Source organism: Rhopalosiphum padi, chromosome 1 (genome assembly GCF_020882245.1).
Source record: "Rhopalosiphum padi isolate XX-2018 chromosome 1, ASM2088224v1, whole genome shotgun sequence".
In the NCBI taxonomy this organism is placed as follows: Eukaryota; Metazoa; Arthropoda; class Insecta; order Hemiptera; family Aphididae; genus Rhopalosiphum; species Rhopalosiphum padi.
The window spans coordinates 3,305,552-3,323,835 of NC_083597.1; the positions used below are offsets into that span (position 1 = coordinate 3,305,552).

Below are 18,284 nucleotides of genomic sequence, written 5' to 3' on the forward strand. Positions count from 1 at the left end.
TACGAATTTCTGTGGCGATCGTCCTGTACACGTATATTGTTACGATATACGCGACCTTGAGGTGTAGTATACCCCTGTACCAGCCGTCAGCTCCTCGTACAGGCGGGATCAATTAAATATGGCTACCTATATATACAATACTTGGCGTAGTCTTAGAACGTTGAAAGATAAGACGTAAACCGACGTAAATTCAATAATAATGTAACCCTATTTTTTTTTTTATTGGAGAGCCTCTCCAACCGACGCAAAAAGGATGGTCGAAAATAGTTTTTTATTTTGTGTACCGCCCGCCCGCGCATGCTTATTATACATAGTAAGTTATATATTATATCCACGCAAACGACGTAAATTCGGGTGAAAAAAGTAAAAAAATTCGACCCGATCTATAATAACCACGTCAGTTTAAAAGTAGGTAGATATATTGTAGGTATACAGGTACGCTAGTATTCTTCCGTTAGGTGTATGAAGAGACCCGCGTATCCTAAACTATACATTATAATTATTATATTATATTATTTTTATTACATTTTACCGTTTGAGAGAAAGAAAAAAAGGGATGATGAAACCTAAATAATCCTACCTAAATAGCTATACGTATGAACTATTCACATCAGTGATCGTGTTTACGAGTAATTTTTCATGTTATACTGATCGATTACTCTACGATCGATCTCTGCCAATATCACACATATATATATATATAGGTACTAATGTTGAAAATAAGTAATAACTAATAATTGTATTAATAACGTAAACTAACCGGTGTGTAATACCATTATACGCACATATGTATAAATTACTAAGAAAAGATTATATGGTCGCATTATGATTTTTTTATAAAATATTGTTCATTACGTTTTTTTATTTTATGACGAATTCACTTTTGGTTAATCTTGATTTCATTTAAAATCGAAACGACTTCGATGTTATAACTGCGGCAAGGAGTTTAATGCCCTAAAAATATTAGGAAAACTATTTATTAAATATTATATCCTTAATGAATGCATTATAATCTTTTTGACAAAAAAAAAAAAAATATCACGTGCATGTGATTTACAACATATTATTAATCATGTATGTTTTGAGTGTACTTATATATTAATTTAAATTGTTATATAACTTAATATAATTAACAATTATTTTATAATTTATCTTCAAGTATAGTAATTGCCAATTGGATTATTAAACATTATTTTTTTAATTGTGAACACTTAATGTGATATGGAAAACATTTATGTTTTATGTATATCACTCAACTATATGTTTTAACTAATGTATGTAAAATACATGACATTTTATAGATGTCCTAGCCCTATTTATTTTTAAATTATTCGTTTTGATATATTAACGTTTGTGTTGCACTTATTATAATAAACGCGCAGATATAGAATGAGGTATCGCTGTTACAGCCAACGGGTATTATAATATACGCACACACGAAACCGTATAATATTATTATTATCTTTTCAATACGGTTGCGGCTGTCACCGTTTATGATATTATATTATATTATACATATACCTACTAGTTTTTGACGATAATAAGTTGGCCGGGTGCTTGCTTATATTTGTATGTAATATAATATAGCTGTGCATCATTTTTGCAACACTTAGCGAAAGCTTATTTAATACAACGTATTAGGGTATACTTCAGTTAAAAATATTGAATAATAGAAAATGCCGGTATATATTATGTAAGTTTTCTAAATGGATCTCCGGTCAATTGTTGGACATTAAAATATTATTATATGTTAAAACACACGACGTGCGCGATCCGGGGGCCGTATACTATGGGTATCTCGACGGTTCGGGGTTCGTACACCTATATACGCGTAATATATATATAGAAGACGACGGTGCCGTGCGCGGTATTGCTGCGGCGCGGGGTCGTCGGGCTCAAAAATGTCTTTCGTTTACCGACAAATCTCCATAACAATTAGCATAGGATTTACATTTATCTTCGAGTTCATAAATCATTGCGATAAACTCATTGCTCGTGGCACAATGCGCGTACGGCGTCATATATACACACACACACACATATTATATACTATAGCTATATGCCCACCTAAATTATTACGTTTCCGTATGTGTATAATTTACTATTTTTAATCGAAACGACCGGGCATCCAACACTGCCGCTGTCCAGTTATCGTGTACGCACTTATTGTGTGATATAAATAATATTTACTCTCCTCACACGCAGCCAACAAAAATTCGCATCATCGAGTAACGAAAATCAAAAATTTGTCTTGTCATTTTCCCGTTTGGTTTCGAACCAATATGGTCGTTATACCGTATAAGTTATACGCATTATACGCATATATAATATACATAGAATGCACCGATAAGTGATGATGTTGTATATCGTTTCCTTCACCGACACACTGCACACATAATATTATAATATATAGTAGACTGTATACTCGTACCCCGCGGTATTGCGGTCTATATAATATAACAATAACGTGTACGTCCTATATAAAACGACTGTAGCTGCAACATTCAATATTTCAATCGATCGTATGTGTACGTAAATAAGTATGTATGTATATGTGTGTGTTTGTGTGTGTAATAATAATGAAAAGGTAAAATTTTTCGAACGGGATGATTGCCTCCAATTTTAACACTAATGGTTGTTTAGGAATTCCGTTCGTCCGGATGCCGCCGCCGGTCGGCCGGTCGCCCACTCCGTTCGTAAAAAAAAAAATGGCCAGCGGTGTACCAGAGGAGTCCAGGGGGCTCCGTCGTTAAATAAATGTAAACTTAATGATGTGTTCGGGGCCACAGCCTCCTGACGACGACGGTCGGCAGTGAGCCCCAAAATGCGGCGGCGACAGACCTATGACGAAAAAAAAATAATAGTATATTATAACAATAATAATAATAATAATAATAGTACAATATATTCGCGTTGTATTATTATATCGCGCGTACTACATTGTAAGTACACGGCCTAGTAGTGTGTACAGTGTACAATTTTGGGAACAGTTAATAATATATATATATATATATAAATACAATCAAGTGTTTGGGTGTGTGTGTATGTGTGCGCATCGCTTCGGGCGAAAAAGCTTGTTCCGGACGGGTATCGCGTTTCAGCACGTACGTATATAAATATATATAATATTCGTGTGTGTATGTGTGCATTATAATACATGAGTACACACACCACCACAAAATATATGTATATAGGACCGTAGGAATATCGTTTACACGGTTTTCGCGTGCGGCGAGTATTAAAAGTGTAGGTGGCCGCACATGTATATCAATATCATAGTCGCACACATACACACACGAGCGCATATATACACAAACTCGCACACATATTAACGATGTTTTACCGGGTACTCGGGCTTACGATTATTTTACACACAAACATTATATACATATATAATATCATATTTTATGCGGTGTGACGTGTTGCTAGTGGAAAATTGAAAAACCGATTACGCCGGTGTCCAATTTCCCGTGTCTTAAGCACGGTGTCCGGCGGCCGACCGTCGCTGTCTCTAGCTGCAAGTGCATCGCAGTAATCGATTTTATTGTGTTGTGTGTCATCGTCGCATAGGAACTCGCTGTACCGTCGCGTCAGCAAAGAAAAGACCGACGGAAATGGGTTTCAAATAGTGGACTGCACACCACGCGACCCTATAGAGAAAAATAAAACGCGACGGAACGAGTTTCCTAGATTCTACATTTAAATACCTACTATTTTATTTTTATTTCAATTACCGCGCTGTCATATTATATACCTAACGTCGTCATCGTCTTCGTAGTCACCCGGCCGAGCCACAGCAGCAGTCAGTGATGCTTAACATATTAATACAATAATATAATAGGTATATATGTCTATACGTGCACCGGTATACCATACGTGCGTTATCTTCGCCGTTTCCGCCGTATTACCTATGTCCTATGGTATAACGCACGATAAATCGTTGTCGTTAAAGGTATTATAGGTTTGGGCACTTCCGATCCGCTTTTCTGGAACGAAATTTTTCGTTTTCAAAACGTACCTATTTCGTTATAATAATACCTACGTATATATTTTTATATTTTATATGCTATATACCTAGCCGCCTCCACGCGGTATAGTCACGTCCTCGGGGTTCATGTCGTAAAAATATAATATACGTATTCACGTTTCACTCGATCGTTTAAAACAAATCTCATTATTGCTGACAAAAAAAAAAAAAAAAAACGAACCACGTATTTATAACGATAGATAATATTATGGTGAAAAAGAATATGGTTTCGTTTAAACGGCGGAGGCAGCAACAGCAGCAGCTAGCAGCATTATCCTCGCGCGTACCCATTATACCTATAATACGCGTAATAATAACATTACGTATGCTGCACGGGTTGTATATTTATAATATACATTAATATATACACAGGTATGGTCGGACGGTAAAAATCGTTCGGTCTATTGTTTTTTCGACACGGGAATTATGTTTGCTAGTTAAAATAATTATCTCGTTTGCTGTGCGAGTTTTCATTGACAATAATTATAGAGTAGCTGTGGTTCTATATAATATATAAAACCTCCGACTGGAAATGTTATTATAACGCGCGCGCCATCGTTGGCGAACGAATAGTTCGTCGTTATAATATTATTATTATATTATGCGGCGCGGTCAGTGTGCGTCGGCCAACGAAATACAATATAATGTTATACATATATAGCCATATAGGCAGGTACGGATGCTATAGCATACTCTCGCTCACACAAACGTCACTGCAGCAGTGCAAGTAGATCTTTCTATGTATTAAAAAGTAGCTGACCGAAATATCTTGGCTCATCACTCCGCAGACTCTTTGTGTTCTCTCTACTTGTACCCTTATTATCGTCGTTCTCGCCGCTGCTTCCATTCGGCACACGCCCCGTCCAATAACGAAATATTTAGTGTCAATCGTGAGTACACAGTATATGATGAATATACTGTATTGTGCGGCACAGAGAAACGAGATAACGCTTCAAAGGAATTCTCAAATGTATACGTGTTATAATAAAATACATATTTATTTTAAAAAATATTACTTTTTTAAAAATTGAAATCTCTTCAAAGAAGAAACGGAAAGCTGAGAGCTTATTTGTCGTCGTTTAGTTGACTTTCTGATGTTTCATTTGATTGCCGAGGGATGTTCCTGGGTTTCTTCTTCGGCATCTAACTATGGCTTGTTAGTTTATGATAAAATGTAAACTATACTCAATCATTGGGTTTGCATCACTCGAGTGTCTTATTTAGAGCATTATGAATATATCTTCTAGTGAAAAATAATTGTATTATGACCTTTTTTACATTGATTAATTGTCTTGATTTCCATAAATTATTTCTTTTTTAAACACCACAAGACAAGTACTCGTATTATTCTTATTATTTATATCCATACTGCACAATATTGCAGTAATTCGTTGTTGTCCGGAAAGAATCGATCTCTGTCTTGTCGAGTCATTACTTCTCTTCTATCATTTAAATACCAATGTTCAATAATAATATTACAATGCTACTTATTTATGTTTTGTTAATTAGAGTTGTAGTGACCGTTAGGAATATAATCTATCATTAATATTATTACGGCCGTGTGTACAGCGAGCGTTTGAATTTTCGGGCTAGAAACGTGTCTTTTATGTATAACATGTATAGTGCATTAAAGATTTCGTCTTACTCCGCCGCCGATATAATATAATAATATAGTGAATTACGATTTTCGTCTCGAAACCAGTTTGTCGTAGAATAATATTCATCGCGCATCTATCGAAATTCCGATATTTATTATTAAAATTATGTACCGTTTCCTTGTTCCTATATATATTTATATATACTTATAAATGTATAACGTTATTACAATATATTATATGCATACGTCTGTATTTAGACTCTCTCACAAGCCGATAATATAGTTACACATCGCCATATCAATAATGGACCACACCACTCTCTCTGCACTCCCTCACACCGAGATACAGCGTGTCTATACCGACGGTTCACGTAAAAATCGATTAACTGCTACAGGTCTTAACTATTTCTATATGGACAGTTGGCACCCAGGAACTGTGCGTCTGGTCACGAACTATCGTCCGATGATGATGTTCAATTAATGTATAATATCGTTATGTTTGTCTATATTTATAATTAACCCGGATCCGCGCGTGTGAAACGTACCTTGAGCATGTAATATCAAAAACGGAATAATTTTCATTTATATGTGTTATGCAATAACGACGCGCATGATGCAAAAGCTGCGGCTGTAGTTGTTTAGTAAGTGTACATAACTATAATGATACGTAATCTTCATAATCCATAACTACGTATAATCGCGGGACACGAACGGAAACAAATTATCGCACTAATTGTTGGTATAATACGGCGCTTTTTCGTTTTATTAGTACGATGTGAAAGCGTCTCCGTCGGAAAATCGTGAATTTTTAAAAGAGAAAGTTTCTTGAAACTAAATTTTCAAGTTTTATGGGAATATATTGAATATAACACACAATTTTTAGAAAGGAGGACGCATAATAATATTGCCGCTCGGAATACGCGTAAATCACCGCGTGAGCCGTACACAGAAACCAGGTCCATATCAATATCATATAGTTTATTGTTTGTAAGCTATATCTTGGCAAATTCTAAGCGAATAATATTGTTTTTTTATTCATAACCATTGTCGTATACATTTAGTCGTTGATTTCCGATCAACGATAGGGCGTGCTCGTGCATTTATATGGTTTAGATGATATTATTAATAAGCGAAACATAAGCATATTATGCTTAATTAGTACATAAATCATAATTCAAGTAGATATATAATATTATGTATATTATTATATACATAATAACGCATATGACATGGTTATCCCGCATTCTCGCCAGAAATATGGCGTTTGGGAATATTTATGTGCAGTACATGTAGTTTGACGGAACTTATTTATTTTTCATAGTCGTTATGACCAATTTTTTGAAATGAATAATTGATTTCCGCCGAGTATTCGTGTAACTGCAACTATATTTTAATATATCGGTTTTAAAATGTTAAATATATAATTAGGCATTAGACGCCACTACTGTCGCCCCCCCCTGCCACTGTTGCAGTAATTGTGAATTCCGTAAAATAGTGGTAATAATAATGATATGCACAATGATGACTGAAATATAGTGATTGGAAGTAATAATATTATTAGAGAAAGACACATCTTCAGGCGAACGTGTATACTCTATACGTGTTTAGGTATAGGTATGTATGCATGTAGGTACCTGCAGTAAATACGCGCGGTGTTCGGTCTGTCAAGTATACTAATAATAATGATAATATAATAACAGGGCAAAGGATAATAATTGTTATTCATCAGTAGTTTTGAGTGGTGAAAATGGTGACCGCGGGGAGGGGTTTTCCTACGGTCAGCGGCGTGCCGCAGTGTAATTGTTTTGCTTCGACTACATTATATACATATACCTACACGAATTTGATATCACGTAACGCCTCTACGTGTATATTAATATAATACTATACGAACACGACGCGCATAATATGTGAAAAAAATAAATAAACACGCGCAGTAGGCTCGTCACTCGGCGAATTATCACTGTAGTACATATACATGTGTGTGTGCGTGTACCTACCGTTATTTTGTACACGATGATTAAACACGAAATATCGCGTCTGTGCATTATATAGGTCAATATAATAATTATTATTACGTTAAATAATCGACGGTAAGTCGACGACTACACTGCGGCACTAAACGCGCACAATCGCGGATCGTCGTAAAATAGGCACTTTTAACTGTTCGTGTGTGATTCTGTGAAATCGAATCGAAAACGGAATAATAAAACGATATTATCGTCGTACAAGAAATATAATAACAGTTTACTAGCGATCTTTGCGTATCTATATCATTGCTAATCTCTTTTTTTTGAGTCGCAGATCGGTCGTGTACTGATGGTATAATTAAACGATTTATATGACGTGTGTGTGTGTGTGGTGTATGTGTGTAATTGATAACGACCGCGAAAATACTATACCTATATCAAACGTTTGCGCTGAATAATTTATATTCCAGTTTCACGAGAATTGAGTTATTTGTTGGGACATCTCATACACACACATACATACGTTGGCAAACACGATAAATATTATTCTTCCCGGAATCGTGTCTCTCATCGCGTGTACATATTATAATAATATATATATCGCATCGAATCTCAGGCCGAAGCGATTACTATAATGTAATACGCTTATATGTGTCAGGTCGTCGAAATTAGATAGGTAGAACGAAATTCACTCGATGCGCGAAAACTCGTGTATAATACAGTATGGTTGCGACTAATACTAATATTTTATTATAATTCTATCTTTCGGGATCATTGGAACGAATAAAATATTTGAATAAAAAAATCGAAAAAAGATTTGTCGGAAATGCACAAAATATAGTCAGTCCTGTGGTCAGATGACGGCGATGACGATGATGATGATTGATGATGATAATATATAGATAATAACAATCGTATATAGGACGACCTATTATAATATACATATATATACATATATATGAAAATACGAGTCAGTTGACAAGTGTGAAGTTTTAAATTTGAAAGCGATCTCCTATCTCATTGTTCTCCTCGTCGCCGTCATCAAAATCTAATCTTGCATCATCACAACTTTTTTTTTCTTTGACTTGTTCTTTGAACGATATATTTTTCTCATTCAGTCTCGTCTGCGGCAACATTGGATACATTAGCTATATAGCATATATGATGATCGTATTATATATTATTATGTAGACTACGACCAAAGCCCCGATCTCGTCATGCAGCGGATTACTCTCTGTACTGCACGCCGTGTACTTCGTATACATTTCTATGTATATATTATATAAAAATGAATACACGTTTGTGTATGAGGTTTGTAGACTTTAAAACTATACTGAAACAATTGGCACGAAATGTTTCATAGGCACAGACATTCCTATTGAGTCTTGATAAGTGTTCTTCGCTTCGTTTTTCAACCCCTATAGGCTGTTTACGAAAATCGATAATATTTCTTATTTATATGTATATATAAATATATAAGGCAACGTTGTCTTTGATCGAATCAATAAAATTCCAAAAAAAATTGTTATAGATTAGCCGTCTTGCCGTACGATGCGTGATGTTACATGTATTACCTAATCTAGCCAATAGTATTATTTAAACAAATTAAAATAACAATGTATTGATGTATTGAATTGATTGCTTTTAGGTGGCCGACTATGCGGTGGTAATTGAACGACGGCGATGGGCCTGCCGCAATGGTTGTGCCTGTTGGCGGCAGTGGCCGCAGTGGCCGGCGAACACGAACGGCACCTGGACGTGTCGGAGTCGGCGCCGGTCGGCACCCGGATTGGTTTCATCGGAGACGGGTCCAAAGATAGCGGACCGCCATACCTGATCGTGCCGGTACCGGGCAGCGCGGTAGACACTGACCTGATAGCAGAACAGAACACCGGCGAGATCAGGACGCGGGTGCCACTGGATAGGGAGACGCGCGCGTCGTACACGCTGGTGGCGATACCATTGAGCGGCGAAAACGTGCGCGTGGTGGTGCGCGTGATCGATGAAAATGACAACGCGCCCACGTTCCCCAGCCCGTCCATGCACGTCGAGTTCCCGGAGAACACGCCGCGGGACACGAAACGGACACTTAACCCGGCGCGGGACTTGGACTTGGGCCCGTACAACACGCAACGGTATGCGATCGTGGCCGGTAACGTGAACAACGCGTTCAGGCTGTCGTCGCACCGCGAAAAAGACGACGTGCTATACCTGGACCTGCAGATCAATGGTTACCTGGACCGAGAGACAACGGCCGCCTATCACTTGGTGATCGAGGCGTACGACGGCGGCTTGCCACCGCTCAAGGGCGCCATGACAGTGAACGTGACGGTGTTGGACGTGAACGACAACCAGCCCACGTTCAACCAAAGCCGGTACTACGCGACCGTGCCGGAGAACGCTACCGTGTCGACGAGCATACTGCAAGTGCACGCCACCGACGTGGACGACGGCGACAACGGCGTGGTCGAGTACTCCATCAGCCGGCGGCAGAGCGACAAGGAGGGCTACTTCGCGGTGGACAGGCATACGGGCGTGATATCGGTCAACCGGCCGCTAGATTACGAGACGCGCGAGGTGCACGAACTGGTGGTGGTGGCTAAGGACCGGGGCGATCAGCCGCTGGAGACGACGGCGTTCGTCACGGTGCGCGTAGCCGACGTCAACGACAACCAGCCCGACATCAACGTGATATTCCTGAGCGACGACGCGACGCCGAAAATTTCGGAACGCGCGCAACCCGGCGAGTTCGTCGCACGCATATCCGTCCACGACCCCGACTCGAAACAGGAGTACTCGGACGTGAACGTGACGTTGCAAGGTGGCGACGGCCATTTCGGGCTTACCACGCAGGACAACATCATCTATCTGGTGATCGTAGCGCTGCCGTTAGATCGCGAGTCTCGGCCCAACTACACGCTGAGCGTAATCGCCACGGACACGGGCAGCCCGCCGCTGCACGCGTCCAAGACGTTCCATCTGCTGGTAACGGACGTCAACGATAACCGGCCAGTGTTCGCTGTTCCTGAGTACTGGGCCAGCGTGTCGGAGACTGCCGAGCCGGGCACGTCCGTTGCCCGGGTGATGGCCACCGATGAGGACGAGGGTGAAAACGCGGCTCTCACGTACAAGATGCGTGACCCGCCGCCGCTGTGGTTCCAGGTGGACCCGTTGACCGGCGTGGTGACCACCCGGGACCGGATGGACTGCGAGCGCGATCCCGAGCCCACGTTCGTCGTGCTGGCCGTCGACAACGGCCGGCCGCAACAGCTGACCGGCACCACTACGGTGCACGTGACCATACACGACCTCAACGATAACGAGCCGATATTCGACCAGAGCTTTTACAACGTAGACGTGTCCGAAGATAGAGCAGTCGGATCGTGTGTTCTCAAGGTAAGTGCTTCATGTTTGTGTTATTTATATATATTATATAGGGCTTTAGCAATAAGTCAGAATCCTAGCGAAAGCTTGTAGCGGGAGAGCAATTTTTGAACATAATATAATAATATATTGCTAAATTAAATTAAATACTCATATATTAAAAATTTATATATTGATAAAAATATATAAGAAAGACTAAACAGAAAAATAAAACGTGTTTTTAAAAATACACAAAATGTGCTATTTTTTACGTTAAGTAACACTGGAATGCAGACGGGAACCTGACGTTTTTTAAATTAACAGTACTCAGTTATTTTTTACTGGTTATTGAAATTTAATACTTAAAATTTTTTGTAATGGGCAAAATTTGTGAATTGTGAAATATTATTTTGGATTAGAGGTGTCCATCCTACTGAATGGAGTTAAAACCTGAAAAACGTCAGGTTCTCGTCAGTCACGTTGTATATAGAATTAAATGCGATATGAATATCTAGTTGTTCGATATATATTTTATAATCACTGATAATTAAAATAATATCTACGTAAATTGTCAACCCTGCGGTATATAACTACACTTTTTTGACAAAATACTGTATAGATCGATTGTAACGATGTGTTATACATCATAAAATATTTAGGTTTGTGGGTGTGCAGTTTTTGACGTTTTTATCACTATACTATTATATATATTTATGGATATAACTGTCGTGTGAGTAGTGAGTATACATGAAACGAATTTTAACTTTTACGACGACGGACGTTATTGTTATAGGCGGTAGTGTTATTATTATTATTGTAATTATCGTACTCGTCATCGTGGCGAGAACCCGTTTGCAGCCGTCGACCGTTTTTCGAGATTTATATGCTCGCACAGCTTATAATAATAATAATAATAGTAATATAAATAATAATAATAATAGTATTATACACCCATATAGTCGAATCGAATGATACTGTGATTATAATATACGCGCGCGCGTTTCATTGTGGGTACCTTACGTACCACATATTATGCGGCGTCTGTGTCGGGAGTGGAATGCAACCAGTTTAATTAAACCGTAATCGACCGTGCCCGCGACCGCGGTCGTAAACTTTACTCTGCAAACAATGTTTGTGTGCTCGCCGCGATGGGCGTACCTATTTATCGGGCACTCGAGAGGAGGTGCCGCCGTTTTATTATTATATACGCGACATTTATGAGAGATTGTATATATACAACCTATAGGTAACATACGATATTATTATCATTATTATTATTATTATTATTATTACTACTATTATTATTATTATTATTACTACTATTATTATCATCGTATACATTGTCGATCCGAATCGATAGATCACAAGACCGACGATGGTGCAGCGCGCAATATAATATTATTATTATTATAAAAATGACACGGTGACGATTGTTATTAGCGCGGGCGGTACACAATGTATAATATACTCACATTGCCGATCATCGCCACCGCCGTAGATCTCGATCGTAAATCGCACGGTGTATATCCACGACGTCGATATATTACCTATATATTATTACCTAGTTATATATAATAATGTTTATACGGCACAGGCGAGCGGCGCCCCGAGAGCTATACGCGCACGCGTCCCCTACCCTATTGTCAGCGCTACCTGCAATATAATATATAATATATGGGAAACATTTAATATATAATATAGTGACACACTTTGCACTTTATTCTCTCCCGGGCGCCCTCGCGTTGTTTATCGGGTTCACGCGGAATTTTAATGGAAGTCTATAAACGCGTAAATAATATATAATAGAACACAATGCGCTGTACTCCTGCAGTATATACGATGCGCTATTTCTCATGTACATATATATATAAATGTATGTATGAGAAATAGCTGCAGATGTGCTGATGGAATAAGGTGCATGTTTGTTTTAGCTATCACTACCGACTGCATCAATATCAAAGTATAATAATATATAATATAATAAATTGTTTTTATATCTACCGAGTGGCGCCTTTGTCAGAAATGTTGTCATCATTTTCGAGGGACTAATATTAAAAATACTTTATTGTACATCAAAGCCACCTTCTGAGTTCGGAAAAATTATCTTATCTTATGAACGCTATAAAAGACATAATAAGAGTGATTTTTTTTTAGTCATTCTGTATGTCATACATTTATTAGTATATATATATATTAGCATTTGTGAATTATTACTTTAAGAAAATAAGAAAAATAAATTTCTAGATGAAAATTTTATCATCATCGACTTTTTTTGTAAAATTGTGTACTTATTTTTATTTGCACTCCAACAATATTTTGTTTAAAAGTTACCATAATATTATATGTATTTATTATTTATAGTTATGACCTACAACAATCATTTATTAGTTATTATCTTTAAAGGAAGCTATTTTCTAGCTATATTTCTATCCAAGTACTTCTATGCACGTCGCCTATTATCGGTTAGCCAGTTAGCGCCACCGGTGTAGTATATATTATAATATAATAAAGAGAAGATACTTTATCCAGTGCAGCACGCTGCTGTCGCCGCGGTGGCCTGCCGAAAACGCCCACGCCATTGTATTTGATATAGTATATATATATATTATCGTATAAATATAATATACTGCGTGACGACGCGATAATCCACAATAACAAATAGACAATATTTATATTATATAATATACCGCAGTAGTAGATCACACGACTACGATCGATAGTGCAGATTCGTTGTATAGTAATAATAATCGTCCGCAATCGCTGGTGTGGGTACACTACAACTGCAATCTATATGGTGCACGGTCCCTCCTCAAGCCGCCAGCTATAGGTACATAAATCACAATGCCACGTCCGGTCGATATCGGCTCGTTATTAAACGCATGCTTTTGTTTTCCATGAAACGATCGCTAATAAACCGCGATAAATCCTTTTTGGAGATATAAAATATTAGCAACCAGCTGACGTTTTTCGCTGGTATCGTTTACGTCCATTTTAGGCTTTATTAATATAAGTTTAATGTGCTCGTGTCCCATTTTGCCACAACCACACCTATAGTAGGTAATAATATATAATATATTATTAGAGTTTAAACCATTCCGGGTAGATCGCCAATTCTGCACGTTTATAATATTATTACGACATCATATTATACACGGACGCGTGTATTTGTGTGTGTGTGTAGTGTTCCCGCGACTACGACATTCCTGCAGCAGCAAGTGGATATGTGCCGACCGCGCGCCGCCGAGGTCTCCAGCGAGAGACTTAAACGCCATCCGAACCGTTTTTGCAGTACTACCAGCCCTGCGCTGGGCCAACTCGCGATGTGTACCTACCTATTTTATATATACGACTAACACGCGTGTGTATATATATAAATAAACTCGCAAGTACACGACGCGACACGGGTACATCTATATAGTAGTCGCGCGTTATATGCAGCGATCGTGACTGACTTTGGAATTCTATATTACGTTCGCGACGTATTTATTATGCGCGTATACCTACATATCTTCGATTGTATAGCATAGGTATATAATATTATATATAGATATACCACGCGGCGCGTATTTAAATGTTATACCCGACTCGGTAGAATATAATAGTATACTTATATATACATAATATAATATAATATATATATAATATGGTCAATGAGAATGTACATATTCTCGTCGAATTCTTGTATCGCTGTTATATATTATACCAATATTGAATGTACATATGTACCTATATGTAGCTGCAAGTATATAGAAGCATAATATGAACAGCGCGCGATCCCGTAAAACTTCGTTGTACCACGATGCATATAATAATATTATAGGGATACACACACGCACACACGCACACACACACACACACACACACACACACACGCGCGCGCGCGCGCACAAACAATTCGGTATAGAACAGGTGGGTGCAAGTGCATGTTACTCTTGGCTTAAGATTTGCTGTTATGGGGATAACTATGAAGAGATTACGAAAATCCGACCACATGATATACGTGCGGGTTTGGAGTTCTTTTATTTGTGCGTGTATAGAAAGCGATTTCGACCGTCGTGAGGTGTTGGACTGCTGCAGCGTATACATTATAATAATATTAATGTTATTATAGTATGCTGGTGCAGCGAGAATCACTGCAGACAGGCATCGCGCGCAAGGTGTACCGCCCCTGTGATTTTCTTTTCGCTCATTAAACTGCAGTCCAGGGTGACGATTATATTTCATATCTTACAGTATATAATATATATATATATATATAAATATTAAATACTGCACGGAGAGTCTTAAAAACTGGTATACACGCAAAACGAGACTACACCGAGGGGGCGGCGATGTGTCGGTCGGTCGGACTTGCAGGTGAATATATATCACGACCGGGTCTCGCCGCATGGGTCCCCGTCGTCATCGCTGTCGTATAGTTTTAGTCGTCGTCGTCTGCCGCGTCGTATTTTAATATAGGTACGTGCATATATTATACATATAAATATATAAGTTTACGTATAAAATCGATATACATGTGCACATAGCGAGCGTGATGTGTGCAAGTAAACTACAGCGTGCAGTTGCTCCTCGTTGCACCGCGTATCGGCGAAAAATTATCGCCAAAGATATTATAATATTGTATTTATATATATCGTGTGTGCGTGTACATAATGTAATAGTATGTATACATATATATATATAGAGAGAGAGACGGTAAAAAGTGAACGAGTCTGTAAACATTCGTAGATAACTGTCTATCGTTATTATTATTGTATATTTAAACGCGTGTTGCAATGGTTAGGTATATGTGCGATGAGACACGTGCGATGTAAGAACTGCAAAAAGTATGTGTAGATAGGGTGAGTACCAATACCTATCTATCTATTATGCACGATATAGTATACTATAGTAGATCGAACTCACTGCGTGTTTATTAAATTTAAATTAAATAAACTGCTAAGCTCCATTGGCCACCCAAGGTAGATCTGTCGGTAATTGTCATCATAATTTATCGATACCGGTGACCGCATACTGTGTGCAGTCGGTCCCGTGTAGACTTCTCGTAGTCGTAGAGTGGACGGCGCGCGCGCGCGCAAGTCGGGAATATAATAAAATGAATAGAACGCGTTTAATGATGTTGTTATTATTTTACGGGTGTTAAAAGTAAAAATAAATAAATAAGACTCACGTCAAAGCGTTTTTTTCCGTTCGAAATACAACCCGCAATACGCCACGATCGGCATATAAAAATATGAGAAATACGGTTCAACGTAAATAATTTTATCCATAAATCGTCTTTTTTTACCCGGCCGTGTTTCGCAATGGCGACTACGAAAATAATATTATATTATAATAATATATGTAATGGAACGCGCGTGGGCTTAGATCAGAAAATCGTGTCGTGGGGTTGCGCGACTGGCTCTCTATGCTACGCTTGCCTCAGCTCTCTCTCTCCAACTCGTTCTCCATATTTATACATACGAGTGTGCAGTGTATGTGTGTACACGTTTTGCTGATAGAAAAAAGTTCAATGGACAATATAATATAATAATAATAAAGCTATACGCGCAAGTGGTTTCCGGCCTCCGCTCGCGCGTTCCGTTAGATTGCGCAAAAGAACATAACGATATGAAGAAAAAAAAAATAATAATAAAACGCACCTGTTTTCGCTTCAAGCTGATGTATACATAATACGATATTGTATTACCACAGACATATACAGGATAACCGTGGTAAATACGCAATAATAATATGTGTCATTTTATGAAATGAAAAATAATAATAAGAAGAAATATTTATCGGCGGACGTCGTATATCTCTGTGCGACGCGCGCTCTCACACACATTTATATATACGCACGCATATATATAATATATAATATATATGTATGTATGTATAATATTATTATATAGCAAACGAGTGTGGGACATGAATATTAAAATTTCGATCAAGGCTATATCGTTAATTACCAGCGCGCTTACGTGACGGAATCGAAACCAATCAATCGACGACTTTCATTGAGCGCGCGCGACCACACAGCATCAACAGCAGCTCCATATATATACACACACACACAATATTATATGAGCACGTAGACGTATTCACCCCAACCCACTTTCCATCCATGTCACCGGCGAGGAAACTAAATATACCTATACGAATGAGCAAGATATATATATATATATTACATGTATATTGTATAATATATATATATATTTATATAAATGGTTTAGGTATTTATAAAGTATAGTATATATATATACACTGAACCATCGTATGCCGTGGAAAAAAAAATTATGAAAACATTGCGCGCAAAATAATATGTCACGCAACTAATAATAATTAGCTAACCTTGTGGCACATCAAATATACATGTTATACCTATATTATGATGATATGCGATTCGTATCGTTATGGTTAGAAATGGATGCGGTGTTACAGCAGCAGTCATCGTCGATGTATAATACATACTTCAGCAGAATAAATCTTATTCGTCGTAATACATTATCCTTATACAAAATACCAATTATATATTTTAAGAACGATTATAATGGGTACTAATTAGTTATAGATAAACGTAGAAAAATTTAAATTTTAAATAGCTAATAAGTTATGTTTTTAAACGTTTTGAATAAAATGTCATAAAAATGTTTGCATTTTCAAAATAATATATTTTACCAGTTTTACCGTGACAAAAGGATCACCCTATACGTATAATAATTATAAATTTATATATTGTGTCTGACGTGGATTTATGTATTATTATAATATGTGCGGCGCGTATATAAGTCGGGTAGAGTACAGGATATATCATATATATATATACTATAGCGATTATCGTATTAAAAACTGGTGACGTGGTGTCGGCGGCAGCAGATGCCTGCAGTTAATTCGCGAGTGTGATTTTTCTCCGGTCGATCTTAACATGTGTATAAATATATTACATAAATTGAATGAAAAATGATATTTTTTAAGAATAATAATGTAGACGGGTGCGAGAGAAACGTTGGGGGAAACGGCGGTAATAATGTCATTGGACCGGTTATGTGCGAACGCGCGCGCGGTTGCCACCACCAGTTGCAGCAGCAGCAGCATCCGCCGGTCTCGCGCAACGTCTCGACGACAGTTATATCTTCATATTATTATTATAATAATAATAGCCGTATCTCGTGTCATTAATATAATATGATAACTATATACCCGTGCATTATAACTGCAGCAACTCATTGCGTTTTAGGTAACGATCACGTGCAACTTATAAGATATATAGGGTGGATACAATAGTATCATTACTATTATACATAGGTACAGCATGCAATTGCATTGAACTATTGCACATGCATAT

At 37.9% G+C, this 18,284-nt stretch overlaps 1 protein-coding gene across 1 annotated transcript in view; it reads left to right on the forward strand.

The window, feature by feature from the left end:
• Positions 1-18,284, forward strand: part of LOC132919058 (protein dachsous) — a 126,366-nt gene that overhangs the window by 18,005 nt on the left and 90,077 nt on the right. Inside the window, exon 2 of the mRNA XM_060980413.1 lies at positions 9,243-10,990. Within this exon, the coding sequence (XP_060836396.1) occupies positions 9,278-10,990 (1,713 nt within the window). The 5' untranslated portion in view covers positions 9,243-9,277. The remainder of the gene's footprint in view (positions 1-9,242; positions 10,991-18,284) is intronic.